The sequence below is a fragment of the Hemitrygon akajei genome, chromosome 4, assembly GCF_048418815.1.
Source record: "Hemitrygon akajei chromosome 4, sHemAka1.3, whole genome shotgun sequence".
NCBI lineage: Eukaryota > Metazoa > Chordata > Chondrichthyes > Myliobatiformes > Dasyatidae > Hemitrygon > Hemitrygon akajei.
In genome coordinates this window covers 102,066,539-102,085,995 of record NC_133127.1, presented here as the reverse complement: position 1 = coordinate 102,085,995, position 19,457 = coordinate 102,066,539, and the positions used below count along the sequence as shown (strand labels likewise).

Below are 19,457 nucleotides of genomic sequence, written 5' to 3'. Positions count from 1 at the left end.
CACTGTGCGAGGCAAGTCATGTCTGACTAACTCAACTGAATTTTTTTGACTAAGTGATGAGGCCGACTGACGATGGTAGAGCTGGGGAAGTTACCTACATGGATTTCACAATATACCTCATGAAGGGCTTATCCAGAAGATTAAGATACATGAATCCATTGTGAACTGGCCATTTGGATTCAGAACTAGCTTTAGAATAGTTTATTCATCTGTGGTGGAAAACGGAAAGGATGCTCCTTGCTGGCTCTGATAGGAATGTAAGGAACAATCAGAGACGTCATCCAAATCTGTGAGCCAGGAATTCCATATTTACCGCCCTCATGCCTAACCTGGCTAAATCAGTTTTTTGGATCTACTCACAATCAATGCCCATACCCTTGACATGATGATAGTGAACCACTACCCTTAACCATTCTCATCCTTGAGATACACCCATGATACCTTTCGGTCAAGATTTGGACCCAGTAACAATGGAAGGATCATAATATAGGGTATTGCATTGTGCCAGAGTAAATTTCCAATCTACTTGCTGCCAAACATCTCCCACTGCAGTATTATGAAAGTAAAATCTAAATACCATCTAGGATAGTACAGTTTAATTTCCCTTGTACATAATGATACAGAATCAGGCACTTGGCACAAAGATATTTTTCCATTCTATTTTCTCATTTCTTTATAAGCTAAGTTGACTAACTTTTATCAGCAGTTTTGCATAGAAGATAGTGAGTACCATCAACTGCATCATGAGAAATTACACAGGGTAAAGAGCATCATTATAGATATCAAATAAAACTAATTACCGTTAGGTCTCTGAAAGGATGAAGCAATAACCCAAGGGGAAGTTTTGCTTTGTTCAGCAAAGTCTGAGTCTGAGGAACATTCATCAGGGTGCACCGGAATAGGCTGAGATAAAGAAAATAGCACAAAATCAGACACTAACATTATAGAATAAATCCTAGGAAAACAAAACACATTTCTCAGTTTATATTCTCAAATTATTCTTTTCTAAAAAGTATTGTGTAGGCTTAAGTATTAGGCACCACAGTAGCACAGCAGGTAGCAAGATGCTATTGCAGCTCAGTGCAAAGGTCAGAGTTCAATTCCAGCGTCATTCTGTAAGGAGTTTCCGTACGATCTCCCTGTGAAATGCGTGTGTTTTCTCCTACAATCCAAAGATGTATCAGGTAGGTTAATTAGTCACTGTAAATTGTCCCTTGATTTGATTAGGGTTAATAGGGGTTGTCGGGGGTTGCTACCGTGGTGCCCATTACTTAGCATAATTTGAAGGGTCTACTCCGCAATGTATCACTAAATAAATGGACAAAATGCTCTGGTATACTTATTCCATCCATGCAAACACATGTTCAGAGAGACTAGATTTAATTCAGTGAATTGTACACAATTTAGTGAACATGTTGTGTCAGCATTTGTGCAAATCCATACAACATAAAATTTTGTCTTTTTGGTTATTAGAGCAGTATACTTCTCAATAATTTAGCACAGATATTTTTAAACCACAGCAATACCCTCCATCTTTTCAAGAATGTATAGTTTTCAGTGAGGTAAACTTTAGTTTATAACAGGACCTCACTTGAAATTTGTATCTCCCATTTTAAATAAAAGCCAATGGGTATAAATAGATAACTCGTCTTGTTGATGTGTATTTATTCTGGAGTTAAAGGCTAATTTTAAAGCAGAAAGGAGGACCTTTGCACAACAGGTCTAGGATTTCTAAGATCCATGTTAAAATGAATGAGTGCAATAGGAAAATTTGACAAAGTCAGAAGTTAACATTGTGAATAATCTGAACAGTATGGATGCGCATACATTTTGTGAAAAAGATAATTTTACTTGTGTAAAAGAGAGGTGAGAGTGGATATTGGACTGCTGGAAAACAATACTGGAGAGGCAGTAATATGGGACAAGGAAATGCGGATGAACTGAATAAGTATTTTGCATCAGTCTTCACTGTGGAAAACACTAGCAGATGTCAGGGGTCATGAAGTATGTGAAGCTACCATAACTAAACAGAAGGGTCTTGGGGAAGCTGAAAGGTCTGAAGGTAGATACGTCACCTGGACCAAGTGGTGTACACGCCAGAGTTCTGAAAGAGGTGGCTGAAGAGATTGTGGAGGCATTAGTAATGATCTTTCAAGAAAACAGGAAAATTGCAAATCCCACTCCTATCTTTAAGAAGGAAGAGGGGTATAAAAAAGAAAACTATAGGCCAGTTGAAGTCGATTATTAAGGATGATGTTTCAGTGTACTTCAGAGGCACATGATAAAATAAGCCGTAGTCAGCATGACCTCCTCAAGGGAAAATCTTGCCTGAAAAATCTGTTGGAATTCTTTGAAGAAATAACAACCAGGATAGACAAAGGAGATATGGCTGATTTTGTCTATTTGGATTTTCAGAAGGCTTTTGACAAGGTGCCACACATGAGGCTGCTTAACAAGTTACGAGCCCATGGTATTACAGGAAAGATTCTAGCATGGACAAAGTACTAGCTGATTGGCAGGAGACAAAGAGTGGGAATAAAGGGGGCCTTTTCTGTGATGGGACCGATTCTTTTAACATTATATGCTAATGATTTGATGATGGAATTGATGGCTTTGTTGCAAAGTTTGCAGCTGATACGAAGATAAGGGGAAGGGCAGGTAGTTTTGAGGAAACAGAGAGGCTACAGAAGGCCATAGACAGATTAGGAGAATAGGCAAAGTGGCAGCTAGAATACAGTTTTGGGAAGCGTAAGGTTATGTACTTTACCAGAAGAAATGAAAGGGTTGACTATTTCCTAAATGGAGAGAAAATGCAAAAATATGAGGCACAAAGGGACTTGGGAGTCCTTCTGCAGGATTCCCTAAAGGTTAATTTGCAGGCTGAGACTGTGGTGAGTAAGGCAAATGCCAGCATTCATTTCCAGAGGACTGGAATACAGAAGCAAGGATGTAATTTTGAGACTTTATAAAACACTGGCGAGGCCTCACTTAGAGTATTGTGAGCAGATTTTGGCACCTTAACTTAGAAAAGATGTGCTGAAACTGGAGAAAGTTCAAAGGAGGTTCACGAAAATGATTCCAGGCTTGTCATATGAAGAATGTTTGATGGCTTGGTGTCTGTATTCACTAGAATTCAGAAGAATGAAGGATGACCTCATTGAAACCTATCAAATGGTGACAGACCATGATAGAGTGGATGTGGAGAGAATGTTTCCTATAGTGGGAGAGTCTAAGACCAGAGGACAAAGCCTCAGAATAGAGGGCCGTCCCTTTAGAATGGAGATGAGGAGGAATTTCTTTATCCATAAAGTAGTAAATCTGTGGAATTCTTTGCCACAGGCAGCTGTGGAGGACAAGGCATTATATTTATTTAAGGCAGAGGTTGATAGATTCTTGATTGGTCAGGACAGGAAGGGATATGGGGGAAAGGCAGGAGAAATGATGGAGCAAACTTCTGCTCCTATAGCTTATGGATTTATTATATTACTGTCGTAAAATCTTGTTTGAATATGAAGGTTTCAAGAATAATTAAGCTTCTTTTCCCTTTCACTTCAAATATTACATCTTTAAATTTATATGCTTGGATCATCTAGTTTTGTAAAAATGTCTTCTGTAGAGTTGAAAAAATTTAATACCAAAAGCAATCACCTCAAACAAAGATGCTAATTAATTCTAAAGTTCTTGCAATTACACTTGGAATCAAACATTTTTAACTGCACATTCAACCCAGTTTCAAAACTGTCACCAATGGTTTTGAGAACCCCATGCCTTCAGGATTAGGGTAAGTATCATAACTCAAGTATCTGTTCATTAGTTTCATACTTTATTTAATTTTATCGATTTCGAAAAGGGCGAGGAAAATCAGAGGCAGTGCACAAATATAAACTGCCGAAATTAAAAAGCTTTGTTAATATAATCACAACTCTTAAATTTCTTTCTAATAGTGACACCATCAAAAAGTGTCCAATAAATTGCAAATCAATGAACACAATTAACTGCCTATGGTTAAGAATCTGATAGCTATGAATGATTAACTAATCCACTTGATATTAAAACTGCAACTTTAGAATGGAGCTAAACAGAATAAGTACAGTGTTAAAGAAATACAGCAAGTTAGTCACAAATACTATGGCACTGATCAGGTATAAAAGCCTGTGCAGACATATTTTGCAGTTCAGTATATACAAATATGCAGGAAATAAACTTACTCTGGACTACAATTAAGTTTTCTTAGTTCTGGACTTAAACTGGATTGAGGGCACTGGACTGGAACAGTTGGAAGAATATTACGCTCTTGAAGAAGGTTGATTTGTTTCAGAGACTCGGTCTGTTGCTTATTCTGAAAAGATAGCCGCTCCATGCTCGATGACAATTGATTAACATTCGAAAATGGCTGCAATTGCAAAAAGTAAAGGACCTTCTCTGGTTATACATGTATTATTTTATCCAAATTCAAGCAAAAACCTTTATTAAACATGTCATTACACACCAAATGCTTTAACAGTAATGAATTTAACTAAAATTCTTAATTGGAAAAACCTTGTGAAATATCCAACGTCCAAAGACATTACGACTGCCACTTTGGAAAAAGGATTCTGCTATTAAAACTGAATGATATAGTGCAGAGCAAATGAAATGCATAAATTCACATCTGGTAGCAATTTTGATTTCTGAAGAAATTTTTAAAACTGCTTCAGTTTACAGACACGGTATAAGTAACTGAAGTGTTAGATGTCATCTCAATTTCATGACTAACTATGCCAGATATCTCCTCTCAAGGCTAGTGTCAGTGTTCTGTAATTAAAAAGTGCAGGCTTTCAAACCTTTTACCAACAACCAAATTAACTTACACCAAAATTCAGGCTACTATTAAATTGCATTTCCATGTTAAAGCAAAAGAGGAGATCAACCTGTTACATCCCAACTCTGATGCACCTCCATGAATAAAGCTACACTCCGACCAGATAAGATGCTATAGATGTATTTAAAAGAGAAAATACCAACAATGCAAACTATCTCAAACTCCACTATAGTGATTCTTTTAATCAATTAAGGGACCTGGGCTTAGTAGGATGAGCAGTGTTAAGCCACCCATTCTTAAAGTGATAGTCAATTGGCTTCTTGAATTGTTGTATTCTCAAGATTATTTTTGGGAAGGGTAAACAGAAATGAAAAGTGGATGAAGTTAATAACAAACTTTATTAAGATCATCTCCCGATGCAGGTCAAAACTGTGATTAATAGTGGACCCACCTGTGTAATCTGTTGAACTGCAGGAGAATATCCTGGACTGGTGGGCTGCCCCCCAGAACACAATGGAGAAGCTACCTTCAGGTGAGGTTGTTGAAGAGTTGGATATGCATTATGTTTAGTTGTCATCAGTGAACTTGGATCAGATGCAGAAGATGCTTTAGCGGCTAAAGATGACAAGTCTACAAAAATTTGAATATGCAAGTTAGAAATGTTTAAACAGTGACCTGGCATTTCCACAGCAGTTTTCACAATTTTAGTACACTGCAAAGCACTTCAAATACCATTTAAGTACATCTGAAGTACAGTCACAGCTGTGCAATAATTAAACCTGCTGGCCAATTTGCAAATAGCAATGAGCAAGTACAAAGAGCTTTGTTAACGTGTATTTAATGTACATGGAGCTAGTGTCCAACATTTTAGGAATATTTACTACGAATAACTGGCATACAAAAGAATGGGACAGTATGCATAACATGACAGTGTGAAGTTTCCTTACTTGGCTTTCATTAGGTACCATTCATAATCCGCAATTAATCTGTGGTCAAATGTTCTGTAGTAGTAGCTCAGTAATGAATGATTTACATACACTTACAAAATAGAATGATATTGAATAAAATTAATTTAAATCCATGTGGTTGAAGCACTGATGTAGATGAAGAGGAGCACAAATACAATAAGAAAATGCTGAATAAATAATTCAACAAAATCTGAAAGCGTTTCTTTTCCTATACCTCCTGTGCTGTACGGACAAAGGTGGTACCTTCTTCAATCAGGCAAGCACCTGGAGGTGTGCAGAATAATATAAATTCAAATTTAAAGTATTTTAGGATAAGAATTTGTTCTGCTTTGCTTATGCTAAAAAAAAAAGAAATACAGGTTGGTGAGCCTTACATCTGCGGTGGAAAAATTATTGGAAGAAATCCTGAGAGACATGGCTTATTTCCATTTGAAAAAGGCACGGACTGATACAGAAACAAGAAAAAATATGCAGATGCTGGAAATTCAAGCAACACAAACAAAATGATGGAGGAACTCAGGAGGCCAGACAGCATTTATGGAAAAAAGTACAGTCGACTTTTTGGGCCCAGACCCTTAGGCAGGACTGGAGGAAAAAAGAGGAGTAGATTTAAAAGGTGGAGGGAGGGTGAAGTAAAGAGCTGGCAAGTTGATTGGTGAACGAGATACAGGGCTGGAGAAGGGGGAGTCTGATAGGAGAGGACAGAAGGCCATGGAAGAAAGAAAAGGGGGAGGAGCACCAGCGGGAGGTGATGGGCAGGCAAGGAGGAAAGATGAAAGAGTGAAAGGGGATGGGTAATGGTGAAGGGGGGGGGGCATTACCAGAAATGTGAGGAATTGATGTTCATGCCATCAGGATGGAGGGTATCCAGACAGAAAATAAGTTGTTGTTCCTCCAACCTGAGTGTAGCCTCATTATGACAGTAGAGGAGGCCACATATACATATCGGAATGGGAATGAGAAGTGAAATTAAAATGGGTGGCAACTGGGAGATCCCGCTTCTTCTGGCAGACGGAGAGTAGGTGCTCAGCAAAGCATTATCCCAATCTACGTTGGGTCTCAACGGAAGGCCACACCAATAGCATTGGACACAGTACATGACCCCAACAGACTCACAGGTGAAATGTCACCTCAACTGGAAGGTCTGTTTGGGGCCCTGAATGGTAGTGAGGAGGTGTAGGGGCAAGTTTAGCACTTGTTCTGCTTGCAAGGATAAGTGCCAGGAAGGAGATCAGTGGGAACGGATGAATGGACAAGGGAGACATTCAAGGAGTGATCCCTGTGGAAAGCAGAAATTTGGGGGGGGGGGGGGGAGAGGAAAAGGTGTGCTAGGGTGGTGAGATCATGTAGGAGACGGTGGTAGTTCCGGAGAATTATGTGCTGGACGCGGAGGCTGGTGGTGGTAGGTGAGGATAAGAGGAACCCTATCCCTAATAGGGTGGTGGGAGGATGGGGTAAGAGCAGACGTGTGTGAAATGGAAGTGATATGGTTAAGGGCAGCATTGATGATGGAGGAAAGGAAGCCCCTTTCTTTGAAAAAGGAGGACACCTCCTTTGTTCTGGAATGAAAAGTCTCACCCTGAGAGCAGATGTAGTGGAGACGAAGGAATTGAAAGGACGAGATGGCGTTTTTAACAAGTAACAGAGTGGAAAGAGGTGTGGTCCAGGTAGCTGTGAGAGTCCATGAGTTTATAAAAAACATCAGTAAATAAGCTGTCTCCAGAAACAGAAGCAGTGACATCAAGAAAGGAGAGGGAGGTGTTGGAAATGGACCAGGTAAATTTGAGGGCAGGGTGGAAGTTGGAGGCAAAGTTGATAAAATCAACGAGCTGCGCATGAGTGCAGGAAGCAGCACCAAAGCAGTGGTCGATGTAGCATAGGAAAAGTGTGGGACAGTCAGCAGTGTAGACTTGGAACATAGACTGTTCCACATAGCCAACAGGCAGGCTTAGCTGGGACCCATGTGAGTGCCCATGGCTACACCCCTCTGTTTAAAGAAAGTGGGAGAAACCAAAGGAGAAATTATTAAGCGTGAGGACAAGTTCTGCTTGGCAGAGGAGAGTGGTGGTGGTGGGGAACCGGTTGGGTCTGGTGTCCAGAAAGAAATGAAGTGCTTTGAGGCCTTCCTGGTGGGGGTTGGAGGTGTATAGGGACTGGAAATCCATAGTGAAAATAAGATGATAGGGTTCAGGGAACTTGAAATCATTGAAAAGATCTAGAATGTGTGAAGTGTCATGAATGTCGGTAGGAAGAGACTGAACTAGGGGGGATAAAACAGAGTCAACGTATTCTGATATAAGTTCAGTGGGGCAGGAACAAACTGAAACAATGGGCCTACCTGGACAAGTGGGTTTGTGGATCTTGGGTAAGAGGCAGAAATGGGAGGTGCGGGGTGCAGGAACTATGAGGTTGGTGGCAGTTGATGGGAGATCCCTAGAACTAATAAGGTCAGTGATGTTGTGGGAGACAATGGCCTTTTGCTCCTTAGCAGGGTCCTGTTCGAGGGATAGGTAAGAGGAGGTGTATGAGGGTTGTTGCTGGGCATCAACAAGGTAGAGGTCAGTCTGCAGACTTCTACAGCACCCCCTTATCTGTGGGTTTGATGGTGAGGTTGGGATCAGTGTGGAGGGATTGGAGAGCTGAGAGTCTGGAAGGGGTGAGGTTGAAATTGGAGAGAGGAGTGTTGAAGTCAAGACAGTTGATGTCCCATCAGCAGGACTGATTCAGGATAGTCAACATGGCTTTATGAATGAGAAATAATGACCCACAACTTAATTGTACTTTTAAAAGAGATTGATAACAGCAGGAACATTGTCTACATGGGTTTTAGCAAAACCTTTGATAAAGTCCCACAAGGTAGGACATTCCTCTAGAATGTTACAACACATGGAATAAAGTATGAATAAGCCAACTGTGTGGAAGGGTTGGCTTAGTGACAGGAAGGAGAATGTGACTGTGGAGGGGTTATTTCTCAGATTGAAGGCCCATAGCCAGCAAGTGTGACACAGAAACTCCTGGTGGTTGCTCTCTTGTTTACCATCTTTTCATGTTATATGCCAATGATTTGCATGACAGAATTGATGGCTTCATGGTAAAGTTTGCAGACAACGCAATCTAGGTGGATAGACAGGAAGTGTTGAGAAAGCAGGTGCCTGCAGAAGGACTTAGGCAGATTGGGAGAATGGGCAAAGAAATGGCATAGTGGCATGTAGTGCAGGAAAGTGTATGGTCATGCACTTTGGTCGAAGGAATAAAGGTGCAGAAATGCAAAGCATGTTGGGAGTCCTTGTGCAGCATTCACAAAGATCAACTTTCAGGTTGAGTCAGTGGTAAAGGCGGCAAATCTAATGTTAGCATTCATTTCAAAAAGAGTAGAATATAAAGGCAAGGACGTCAAGCTGAGGCTTTACAAGGCATTGGTCAGACTACACTTGGAATATTGAGAGCAGTTTTGGGCCCCTTATCTAAAAACAGATGTGCTGGCATCAGAAATGGACAAGGCGAGGTTCACGAGAATGGTTCCAGGAATGAAAGGGTTAATGTATAAGAACTGTTCAATGGCTCTGTGTCTGAATGCACTGGAGTTTCAAAGAATAAGGAGGAATTTTATCCAAACTTATTTAATATTGGGTTAGTAAATTTGCTGATGACACGTAGGTTGGGGGTGTTGTAGATAGTGTGGAGGGCTATCAGAGGTTACAGTGGGACATCAATAGGATGCCAAACTGGGCTGAGAAGTGGCAAATGGAGTTCAACTCAGATAAGTGTGAAGTGGTTCATTTTGGTAGGTCAAATATGATGTCAGAATATAGCATTAATGGTAAGACTACTGGCAGTGTGGAGAATCAGAGGGATCTTGGGGTCCGAGTCCATAGGACACTCAAAGCAGCTGCACAAGTTGACTCGGTGGTTAAGAAGGCATACAGTGCATTGGCCTTTATCAATCGTGGGATTGAGCTTAAGAGCTGAGGGGTAATGTTGCAGCTGCAGTTGAAGTCAGAAGTTTACATACACCTTAGCCAAATAGATTTAAACTCAGTTTTTCACATTTCCTGACATTTAATCCGAGAAAATATTCCCTGTCTTAGGTCAGTTAGGCTCACTACTTTATTTTAAGAATGAGAAATGTCAGAATAATAGTAGAGAGAATGATTTATTTCAGCTTTTATTTCTTTCATCACTTTCCCAGTGGATCAGAAGTTTACATACACTGTTCGTATTTGGTAGCATTGCCTTTAAATTGTTTAACTTGGGTTAAACGTCTTAGGTAGCCTTCCACAAGCTTCTCACAGTAAGTTCCTGGAATTTTGTTCCATTCCTCCAGACAGAAGTGGTATAACTGAGTCAGGTTTGTACGCCTCCTCACTCACACACACTTTTTCAGTTCTGCCCACAAATTTACTATCAGATTGAGGTCAGGGCTTTGTGATGGCCACTCCAATACCTTGACTTAAGCAATTTTGCCAGAACTTTGGAGGTATGCTTGGGGTCATTGTCCATTTGGAAGACCCATTTACGACCAAGCTTTAACTTCCTGGCTGATAAGTCTTAAGATGTTGCTTCAATATATCCACATTATTTTCCTTCCTCATGATGCCATCTATTTTGTGAAGTGCACCAGTCCCTCCTGCAGCAAAGCATCCCCACAACATGATGCTGCCACCCCCATGCTTCACGGTTGGGATGGTGTTCTTTGGCTTGCAAGCCTCACTCTTTTTCCTCCAAACATAACGATGGTCATTATAGTCAAACAGTTCAATTTTTGTTTCATTAGACCGGAGGACAGTTCTCCAAAAAGTAAGATCTTTGTCCCCATATGCACTTGCAAACTATAGTCTGGCTTATTTATGGCAGTTTTGGAGCAGTGGTTTCTTCCTTGCTGAGCAGCCTTTCAAGTTATGTTGATATAGGACTCGTTTTACTGTGGATATAGATACTTGTCTACCCGTTTCCTCCAGCATCTTCACTAGGTCCTTTGCTGTTGTTCTGGGATAGATTTGCACTTTTTGCGCCAAATTATGTTTATTTCTAGGAGAAAGGATGCGTCTCTTTCCTGAGCAGTATGACAGCTGCGTGGTCCCATGGAGTTTATACTTGCGTACTATTGTTTATACAGATGGAAATTTCCTTTGGAAATTGCTCCCAAGGATGAACCAGACTTGACATCATTTTCTGAACTCAATCCAATAGAAAATTTGTGGGCAGAACTGAAAAAGCATGTGTGAGCAAGGAGGCGTACAAACCTGACTCAGTTATACCACTTCTGTCTGGAGGAATGGAACAAAATTCCAGCAACTTACTGTGAGAAGCTTGTGGAAGGCTACCTAAGACATTTGACCGGAGTTAAACAATTTAAAGGCAAAGCTATCAAATACTGACAAAGTGTACGTAAACTTCTGACCCACTGGGAAAGTGAAGAAATAAAAGCTGAAATAAATCATTCTCTCTACTATTATTCTGACATTTCACATTCTTAAAATAGTGATCCTAACTGACCTAAGACAGGGAATGTTTTCTAGGGTTAAATGTCAGGAATTGTGAAAAACTGAGTTTAAATGTATTTGGCTAAGGTGTAAGTAAACTTCTGACTTCAACTGTATATAGGACCCTGGTCAGACCCCACTTGGAGTACTGTGCTCAGTTTCTGGTCACCTCACTAAAGGAAGGATGTGGAAACCATAGAAAGGGTGCAGAGGAGATTTACAAGGATGTTGCCTGGATTGGGGAGCATACCTTATGAGAATATGTAGAGTGAACTCGGCCTTTTCCCCTAGAGCGACGGAGGATAAGAGGTGACCTGATAGAGGTGTACAAGATGAGAGGCATTGATCGTGTGGATAGTCAGAGGCTTTTTCCCAGGGCTGAAATGGCTAGTACAAGAGGGCACAGCTTTTAGGTGCTTGGAAGTAGGTTCAGAGGAGATGTCAGTCGTAAGTTTTTCTTTTACACAGAGAGTGGTGAGAGCATGAAATGGTCTGCCAGCGACGGTGGTGAATGTGGATACGATAGGGTCTTTTAAGAGACTCCTGGAAAGGTACATGGAGCTCAGAAAAATAGAGGGCTATGTGTAATCCTAGGTAATTTCTAAGGTAAGAACATGTTTGGCACAGCTTTGTAGGCCAAAGGGCCTGCATTGTGCTGTAGGTTTTCTATGTTTCTTTATTGGAAGGCCTAGACAGAGTGGAATGTGGAGAGGATGCTTCCTATAGTGGGGGAATCTAGGATCACATCATCAAAATATAAAAATGTTCCTTAAATATCAGAACAGAGATGAGGAAGAATTTCTTCAGCCAGAGGGTGATGAATCTGTGGAATTCAACATTGCAGACACTTAGAAGGCCATGTCATTGACTATATTTAAAGTGGAGGTTTATATGTTCGTAATTAGTAAGGGTGTCAAAGGTTTTGGGGAGTAGGCCGGAGAATTGGGTTGAGAGGGATAATAAATCAGCCATGAGGGAATGGCGGAGCAGACACGGTTGGCTGAATGGCCTGATTCTGCTCCTCTGACTTATGCTCTTATATATATATTAATTATTTGTTTGAGAATGTAGTAGCATAATTATTAAGTTTTTAGATAACACCAAAACTGGTGCCATAGTGTTCAGTGAAGAAGATAGGTTACAGCATAATTTAAATCAAATGAGACAATGGGCAAGGGATTGGCAGAAGGAACTTGGACAGGTGTGTAGTGATATACTTTGGGAAGCTTAGTCAGGGCAGGACATGCACCATGAGGGGCAGTGTAGTGCATTGGGGAGTGTCAATACTGGGCAGTGCATAAACAACTGAGAACAACTTTCTGCCCTCTGATCTCTAGAAATCAAAGTACAGCTTAATGGTTCAGAGTTTCATTTCATATTTATAGTTTGTCTATGTTTTATGTACTGAAAATTGCTAAATTTTTCCACCTCAATCTAAACAGCTCAAAGATAAATAGAACTGCATTACCTTACACTAAGTATCAAGGATTACTCTTGAGGCTGAAGCTGCATTCTATATTAATCATTTAATCATCAGGGAGAATACAATGAGCTATTAATGATAATTTTTCAATTTTTAAAAAAATACTTCAAAGATTTTTTGGTTTTTGTTTGAAATAGTAACCAAACTGTAGGCAACAAATACTTTAAAAGAAATGTTCTGATTTAGGCTTGGAAAGCTGCACAACTGTTTCCAATTGATATCCTCTGCAAATCAGAGCAAAACATCACCTTGACTGCTTCCACCTTCCAAACTATCATAGTTGTTGGTAAGTGACGTGTTGGTGGATGTTGATGATGAAGTAGAAGAGTCCACACCTAGAAAAAAAATATCAAAACATAACACTTATCCACAGCAAAAGATCTCAGCATATGTGGGACTAAAATAGTTTTATAAAGTATGTAAAACATTCCCTAACATGTTTGTTTTCATAAAATAACATCTGCTCATCAGAACAAATATAACAAATGTACATCCACAGGTTTATAGATGTATAGCCTCATAAAAACAGACAAACTTTATAGTACACTTTTCCTGCAGTACCCTGTACCTAACACTTCAAGGAAGTGCAAGATAAATAACGTAGAATAATTTGTTTGTGATTATAAATGTAGAAACCTAGGAACAGGAGGATGCTATTTGACCCTCCAAGCCTGCTCTGCCATTTGGTATGATCATAGCTGATCGTCCATCTCAGTATCATATTCCAAGAGTCTTTTAAAACCCTTTGAGAACTTGTGTATCTATCTTCTTTAAAACATTCAACAACCCAACTTCCACAGCTTTCTGTATCACAAAATCTCCCCCTCAAGTGAAGAAATTTCTCCTCACCTTAGCCCTCTCTATCTTATCCCACATCATGAGCCTGGATCCAAAGGTCCTGTGACAGGGAAAACTTCTCTCCATCATTCAACCCCTCAGAATTTGTACATTTCAATGAAATCTGCTCTCATTGTTCTAAACTTGAAAGACTATGTACCTAGTGGACCCAATCCATCCTGTCACCCCAGCAACCAGCTGGTAAAATATGCAGCAAGAAAGGAGACCACAGCTGCATGCCATACCTTCAAGCATGTCCCCACCAAGGCTCTGTAAAGTGTAACAGAAGATGTCCTTGCTCCTGCACTAAAGACTAACATACTCCTTAAGCTTCTGCAAATTTGTTTGTGACTGTTATCATGTAAATTCTTCTGTACATCATTTTCTAATCTATCAACATTTAAATACTGTTTTTTTTCTACCAAAATGGATAACTTCATCATACTGTATCTGCCTTGCTGTCACTTATTTCCCCAATCACTCAAGTCTAAATCACCTTGAAGTCTCTTTGTTTCCTCTTCAAGTCACAATCTCAGTTACATGTCATTAGAAATATTACACTCTGTTCCCACATCAAAACCACTGTGAATAGATGAAGTCACACACCTATCCTTATGGTAACTTACTTAGTCATTTCTGGAATCTGAAAAGGTAATATTTTCATTTCTACTTGCATTTTATTTTTGTCAATTTTTGAACTATGTTGGTATATCGCCAGTAATCTATGTACTTCAATTCTGACACTAGCCTCTAAAATGGGACTTCGTTAGGGACCTTCTGAACATCCAGGCATCTATCAGTTGTCCCTTATTATAACCTACCACTTTCATCTTCAAATCCATAAGTTTATCAAACACAATTTTCCTTTCATAGACAATGTGGATTTTGCAAATCCTATTGAAATCTTCTGTGCCTAGCTTTCCCAACCTTTATTATAGATTCTAGTGATTTCCCTATAATGATCAACACACACAAAATGCAGGCCAGGCAGCATCTATGGAAATGAATAACCATATAACCATATAACAATCACAGCACGGAAACAGGCCATTCCAGCCCTCCTAGTCCGTCCCGAACTCTTAATCTCACCTAGTCCCACCTACCCGCACTCAGCCCATAACCCTCCACTCCTTTCCTGTCCATATACTTATCCAATTTTACCTTAAATGACACAACTGAACTGGCCTCTACTACTTCTACAGGAAGCTCATTCCACACAGCTATCACTCTCTGAGTAAAGAAATACCCCCTCGTGTTTCCCTTAAACTTTTGCCCCCTAACTCTCAAATCATGTCCTCTCGCAATAAGCAGTTGATGTTTCGGGCTGAGACCCTTCTTCAGGACTGGAAAGGAAAGAAGATGCTAGAATAAAAATGTGGGGGATGGGAAGAAAGATAGCTAATAGGTGATAGGTGAAGCCAGGTGGGTGGGAAAGGTAAAGGCCTGAAGAGGAAAGAATCTGATAGGAGAGGAGAGTGAACCATAGGAGAAAGGGAAGGAGGAGGGAGAGTGAGGGAGAGCTGATAGGCAGGCAAGAAGAGATAAGAGGCCAGAGTGGGGAATAGAAGATGGGAGGGAAACGGAATTTTTTCTACCAGAAAGATAAATCAATTCATGCCATCAGGTTGGAGGTTACCCAGATGGAATATAGGGTATTGCTCCTCCACCCTGAGGTGGCCTCAATGTTGGCACAAGAGGAGGTCATGGACCGACATCTTGGAACAGGAATTGGAATTAAAGTTTGGCCACCGGGAATTTCTGCTTTTGGTGGATGGAGCGAGAGTGCTCAATGAACTGATGTTAGGCCAAACAGTCTAAAGTTCTTTGATTTTTTTTTCTCTCTCTCTCTCGTCATTCCTTTAGTTACATTCACCAAACTTCAACCTGCAAGAAAAATTCCATAACCTATAAAATTTGGAAGATGACAGCCATTTCTCTGTTATCCCTTTTATGCAGATTATCATATCCTGAAGATGCAAAAGCTCTCTGTTCCATTAATTTCTCCCACACTATATTTTTACTGAACTCATCTCCTGCAATGAAAATTTTTATAAATATAAGTCTTGGAAATCTGATATATAAACAGAAAATGCCAACAACACTCAGCAGGTCACGCAGCATCTATGGAAAGGGAAGCATAGTTTATCTTTCTGGTTGAAATAGATAGAATGGACAGCCAGTGCCTCTTCCCCAGGGCACCACTGCTCAATACAAGAGGACATGGCTTTAAGGTAAAGGATGGGAAGTTCAAGGGGGATATTAGAGGAAGGTTTTTTTAATGCAGAGAGTGGTGGGTGCGTGGAATGCACTGCCTGAATCAGTGGTGGAGGCAGATACACTAGTGAAATTTAAGAGACTACTAGACAGGTATATGGAAGAATTGAAGGTGGGGGGTAATATGGGAGGCAGGGTTTAAGGGTCAGCACAACATTGTGGACCGAAGGGCCTGTACTGTGCTGTACCATTCTATGTTCTATGTCTATGTTCATCAGAATAGTTTTTCACAGATTCTGCCTGATCTGCTGTTTCTAGTAGTTCCTGATTTTCTACAATTCTTCCTTTCCATTTGATTAATTCCTTTACATTTGGTGCACAATTATTTACACCATGTTTCACACAGACATAGCATTAGATTGCTCTGCCAACTGATTCCCATTATAAATTCTCCCCTTCTTGATGGTGATTCTAGAACAGAGTAGTACAGACACTTCAGCCCATGATGTACTCCTAGATCAATCTAATCTTTCCTTGCCAAATGACCTTTTTTTTATCATCCATGTGCCTATCGAAGAGACTGTCAAATGTCTCTAAAGCTCCTCTACCACTATTCCCTGGCAGTGTGTTCCATGTGTAGAAAACCTACCTGACAGTGCTCCAATAGCTTAAAATTACCTTAATATTTTGCTAATTTAATTCTTTATTGTACATAATGACATTGACTTAATGTATCTTTTTTTGGTTAATCTTCAATAATAATTAATAAAAAAGATTTAAAATGAAATGAACTCTCATATTATCCACCATGGGGGGGAAAGGGGCTGTCCACTCTATCTATGCCTCTTATCATCTTATACACCTCTATCTAGTCACTCCTCATCCTCCTTCGCCCCAAAGAAAAAAGGCCTAACTCGCTCATAAGACATGCTCTTCTAATCCACGCAACATTCTGGCAAATCTCTCCTGCACCCTCTCCAAAGCTTCCACATCTTTCCTGTAATGAAGTGACGAGAACCAAACACAATATTCCAAGTGTGGTCTACCCAAAGTTTCACAGAGCTGCAATATTACCTTGTGGCTCTTGAACTCAATCCTCGGATTAATGAAAACCAACACATCATACACCTTCTTAGCTAAACCTATTAACTTGCACAGCAACTTTAAGAAATTCTGGACGTGTTCCCCAAGATCCCTCCTTCCCTCCACACTGCCAAGAATCCTGCTATTAATCGTGTACACCACCTTCAAGTTCAACCTTCCAAAGTTTCTCTAAGCTTTTTCTTTTTATATGCATGAAGCTTGTAAATTCCATGCAAATTGATTTTCATATTTATTTTTGCTGTCTTAAATCATCTACAAATATTAAAATTCAGGACCAAGCTGTTCCTATTACAAAACAACAATAACCTCCAAAAGGCAGTGTTTGCCGCCTCTGGTCTGAACTTTTTTTTGCTTCAGTCAATGCCCCCATCATCTAAATTTGCTGGCTAGCCTCACATGTGGAACTTCATTAAACTCCTACCAATACCGATATCTATTACATTCCCTCCTTTTAAAGAGAAATATAAAACACTAAATTGGAGCAGGGGTACATTATCTGACCCCACTCATCATTCAATACAATAACAGATAATCGCTTCAATACCCTGTTCCTGCTTTATCTCTGTTTCCCCTCAGCATGAAGTACCTCAGTCTTGAAAGTATTTTAATTTCTTGGCCTGAACTGCATTCTGCAATGGGCTTTTCTACATCATTTGCGTCCTCTGGTAAAGGAGTGAAGGAATTTCTCCTGGAGCAGCTTTCCCCATATATTCCACAAATCCATCCTCTATGGAAAATGTTTTCTAATTCCCTTTAAACTGTTCCCCTCTTACCTTAAACCTATTCTTTCAGTTTTAGACTCTCTTATCTTAGGAAAAAGTCTGTTTGGGTGGAAACTTAGAGAGTAGCGGGTGCATGGAGTCTCTGCTGGGGATGGTGGGATGTTTGGGAAACTCTTGGATAGGCACATGGAGAAAAGAAAAATGGAGGGCAATGCAGGAGGGAAAGGTTAGATTTATCTTAGAGTAAGTTAAAAGGTTGGCACAGCATTGCAGGCAGAAAGGCCTGTGCTGTGATTTTCGACGTCCATCTCACATCTAATGGCATACTCCAAACTCTGAGTCTGCAATACTGTGGTCTGGTCTCCCTAGCTATCACGAGCATTCATTCTACATCCAGACTGACTTGTCCTGCTAAGAAGTGAAAGCCAAGCCTCCGTTGTTCCTCTAAACTCTGATGAATTGGGGGGGGGGGGGGGGGGGGGAAGGGGCAGGAACCCCATACAATCAAATCTATTTCTCTTCATTCCAGTCAAGTAAACATTTGCTGCACTCCCACTTGGCAACAATATCCTTCATCAGATATGGAAATCAAAACTGTAATAAAAATCCAGATGGGATCTCACTAAGGCCCTGTACAGCACAGCAAGACATCTGAACTCAAATCACCTTGCAATGAAGGCTAATATAATTTTTTTCTCTCCCAAAAGTTGATGTAGATTCTTTAGGTAACTAGTGTATAAGGATACCAAGCCTTCCATTTTCCAAATCTGAACCTATTTGGATAATTATATTTTGGTTCCTAAAAGTAAAGCTTCCGGACAGTTTCATCCTGTTTATCTAAATTATAACTGAGCCTCTGCATCCTCCTCACAGCTCCCATCCCCAACCCATCCTAGGCCTGCATCATCCCAAACCTGGAAATGTCACACTTTGTTTCCCTCAACCAAATCATTTTGAATAGCGCTGGTTGAGTCACCTGTTTATTCCTTCTCCGTTTCCTATCCGTCAACAAATCCTTAATCACCAATCGCTCGTGCTTTATTTTTATCATTAAGATCTTTTCAAATACTGTCTGTGAACTCAAATTGCCTATGGTCACTTGTTCTCCCTCATGCTAAAAAAAGATTGTTAAGCATGATTTTCCTTTCGTAAGTCTCAGCTAGCTTTGCTCAATCTTCAAAGTTCAAAGTAAATTTACTATCAAAGTACAAATATGTCACTGCATACAACCCTGAGATTTATTTTCTTGCAGGCATACTCAATAAATCCATAATAGAAAAATAACCATAACAGAATCAGTGAAAGACTGCACCAATTGCACATTCAACCAATGTACAAAAGAGAACAAATAAAAAAAGATAAGTAGATAGATAGATAAGCAAGCGATAAATATCGAGCACATGAGATGAAGAGCCCTGGAAACTGAGTTCATAGATTGTGGGAACATTTCAGTGATAGGGCAAGTGAAGTTGAGTGAAGTTAACTCCTTTGGTTCAAGAGCCTGATGGTTGAGGGGTAATAACTGTTCCTCAACGTGGTGGTGTGAGTCTCGAGGCTCCTGTACCTTCTTCCTGATGGCAGTAGTGAGAAGACAGCATGACCTGGAAAGTGTGAGCCCCTGGATACTGCTTTCCTGCAACAATGCTCACGTAGATGTGCTCAATACATGTGATGGACTGGGACGTATCCATTACTTTTTACAGGCTTTTCCATTCGGGGCATTGGTGTTTCCATACTAGGCTGTGGTGTAGCCAGTCAATATACTCTCCAGCACACATACATAAAAGTTTGTCAAAATGTTAGACATCATGCTGAATCTTTGCAAACTCCTAAGGAAGTAGAGGC

At 40.2% G+C, this 19,457-nt stretch overlaps 1 protein-coding gene across 5 annotated transcripts in view; it reads right to left on the bottom strand.

Moving 5' to 3' along the window:
- LOC140726568 (protein transport protein Sec24B-like) overlaps nucleotides 1–19,457 on the bottom strand; it is a 182,927-nt gene that overhangs the window by 100,394 nt on the left and 63,076 nt on the right. For all 5 annotated transcript variants that reach the window (XM_073043125.1, XM_073043124.1, XM_073043127.1 and 2 more), the window contains 4 exons: nucleotides 12,984–13,070; nucleotides 5,253–5,431; nucleotides 4,209–4,393; nucleotides 801–903 (listed from right to left, as the gene is read on the bottom strand). In XM_073043125.1, the coding sequence (XP_072899226.1) occupies nucleotides 801–903; nucleotides 4,209–4,393; nucleotides 5,253–5,431; nucleotides 12,984–13,070 (554 nt within the window). The remainder of the gene's footprint in view (nucleotides 1–800; nucleotides 904–4,208; nucleotides 4,394–5,252; nucleotides 5,432–12,983; nucleotides 13,071–19,457) is intronic.